The 2,649-nt window shown below is 35.6% G+C and overlaps 1 protein-coding gene across 1 annotated transcript in view; it reads right to left on the bottom strand.

Moving 5' to 3' along the window:
* TSPAN8 (tetraspanin 8) overlaps nucleotides 1–1,985 on the bottom strand; it is a 27,489-nt gene extending 25,504 nt beyond the window's left edge. The window contains exon 1 of the mRNA XM_011978543.1: nucleotides 1,716–1,985. Coding sequence (XP_011833933.1) covers nucleotides 1,716–1,775 — 60 coding nt within the window. The 5' untranslated portion in view covers nucleotides 1,776–1,985. The remainder of the gene's footprint in view (nucleotides 1–1,715) is intronic.
* Between the last annotated feature and the right edge of the window lie 664 nt (nucleotides 1,986–2,649).

The raw sequence follows: 2,649 nt of genomic DNA, 5'->3' as shown, positions 1-2,649 counted from the left end.
AGCTAATTTTTTGTATTTTTAGTAGAGGTGGGGTTTCACCATGCTGGCCAGGCTGGTCTCAAACTCCTGACGTTGTGATCCACCCACCTGGGTCGCCCAAAGTGCTGGGATTATAGGCATGAGCCACTGTGCCCTGGCTGTGGTTACATTTTTTCAAGAATTATTATGTTTCAGAGATATATATACTAAAATGCTTACAGACAAAATTATATATCTGAGATGTGCTTCAAGATAATAGGGGGTGGGGGAAGTGAATAGAGTAAAAATGGAGAAAGATTGGCCATCTTTCTGTGGTCACTGGGGCTGGACAATGGAGTTGATTACCTATCCTGTCTTCTTTTGTGACTATTCAAAGTTCTCCATAAAAAAAAAAAAGCTAGAAACAAAACAAAATCAAAGAATACAGGTCTTTTTTTATATATCCTACTCCCAATGCGTAATCAATTTAAATATCTCAAGGGAAGAAATGTATCAGAACTAACTAAAAGACTGGCATATATGTAGCATGAGCTACATTTAGTATTTGCAAAAGCAGCCCATTTTTTAAACCTAAAAACAGCCTATTTTTTTTACCTTCTTTATTTTACTTTTTAAAATATTTAGTTATTTAAAATTCACCAATATATCTATTTGTACTCATTAGCACTACTGATCATTGAATGGAAAATCAGTCTATACAATAAAGCTGTATTCATGTAGCTAAGTTTAATTAAGTTCATCATTATTTTAATAGAACAGAAATATAGCAACACATAGATATGAGATGTCTGTTTACTAAAGACTTAAACAGAGGTCTACTAAAGAAACAAAACCAGAGTTCTTTCATCCTTGGAGTGGATAAGCTAGCTTTTAATCCAGTATACAAAATACTTTTTTCATTTAAATACTTTGTGCTAGTTCCACTGATTGACATTTAAACAATCTTTAATTGTACTATATATGCTAAAAATGATAAGGTCAATTTCCCAACATCCCAGCTTGCTCTTTTCACACCTTGTTTTTCCATTTTCCAATGACAGATGTCACTTATCAATTTGTTGGTTATGTCTATGTCAATGAACTTTCAAGAGAAACATAATAAATTGCTGAAATACAAATACTGTCAATTAAAAGGTGGGGTGATGACACATCAAAATACTGACTTTAAAATGCCAATACATATATATATCCACTGCCTTAGTTTGATCTTCTTATGATTTAGGAATTTTATCATTTCCCCCTCAAGTTTTTCATGACCCATTTTTTTTTTTTCTTTGAGGCTCTGAAAATGATCTTTATTGTTCCATACCCTGTGATTCACCTGTCCAAACCCAGAAGTGAAGGGCGGGAATCAGGACCCAGGCTCCGGATGGAATCAGACCATGTTTTTACCACAGAGTCCTTAAATTAGGGAGGCCTGCTTGATATACAACTAAGAATAATTGTCCTTTAGTTAAGGGGTATTTGTTTTCCTTTGTGATTGTTTTTACAGCAATATCAAAACATTTATGAAATGTTTATCCTCACAGATTCTGAAGTGCACTTTTTTGAATCATTGGCTCATTTTCAATTACTGAAATAACCAAAGAAAGAACAAACACATCCAAACAAGTACATGGAAAATATATTTTCTCTCTTCTCCTATTTCTCTAGTGTACAGTCTGTTCTTGTTTACGATATTTATATCAAGATCCCCTTTCTTGCATAAAATTGATAATTAAAAGGAAAACACTTACCCAGAACAAGAAGTTGAAGGTAAACATAGAATATTTTATACAGCCATTCACACCTGCCATTTCGGAAAAGGATTAGGAATCCAGATGCCGTGAATGTAACTATTCGTTACAGGTTTGTCCTGCAATGTGCTCTGGAGCAACTTGCCTGCAGAGATTCTGTACCCACGGCTTCAGAGTGGAAAGAGAAAGCAAATAAGTAGAAGGAGGAATAAAACGGTTATTAAAGTGGATAAAAAATTAACCCATACATTTAAATATCGCAAAGGCTATCTCCAGGCAAGTATGTTTCTTTGCTTGTCATGGCTCCTGGGGCACTGGGCCAGGATATTTATTATCCTTTCTCAAAAACTGCCTCCTCCAAAGTAAACAGATATCAAGTGAAGGGAGTGGCACTGGATCAGGCGAGAGAATGGCACAGTGCTACTATGTTCTTGGCTTTCAGAAACCACTGCCTGACTTCCCTGCCCTCCATTTCAACTACGGGGAAATAAGGTGGTTTTGTTCTGAGTTAAGCGGACATTGTATCTACTCATTTCTGCATTGCATTTTCTCAATACTACAAAATTTCTTCTAAATGCAATAAAATGCATTTAGAAATCTGCAAAATATCAAGGCTCAGACATAGCAACCTGTTATCATGAAACCCAGAATACTAAAACAACCATTACATGTATCTGCCCTCCAAAACATCTACATTTACTTCCAAACAATTCCAGAGCTGCCGTAAATGCTCCGCAGAAATTGCAGAGGGAGAGGCAGCCTTGCCTGTGGTGATAAGACCATTTGCTTTTTATCTTTATTTTTTTATGATATAAAGGGAAAGAAATCATAAAGTGGCACTGACTGCCACATTGTGTTCATTTTATAATGCGTAGTCATTTTGATAGCTTGGTTTGTTTTCAAGGTGGACACTGTACTTTCCTTCCTCTGATAA

The sequence above is a fragment of the Mandrillus leucophaeus genome, unplaced genomic scaffold, assembly GCF_000951045.1.
Source record: "Mandrillus leucophaeus isolate KB7577 unplaced genomic scaffold, Mleu.le_1.0 Scaffold196, whole genome shotgun sequence".
Taxonomy (NCBI): Eukaryota; Metazoa; Chordata; class Mammalia; order Primates; family Cercopithecidae; genus Mandrillus; species Mandrillus leucophaeus.
The sequence above is the reverse complement of the archived record's forward strand: the minus strand, read 5'-3'. Positions and strand labels throughout refer to the sequence as shown.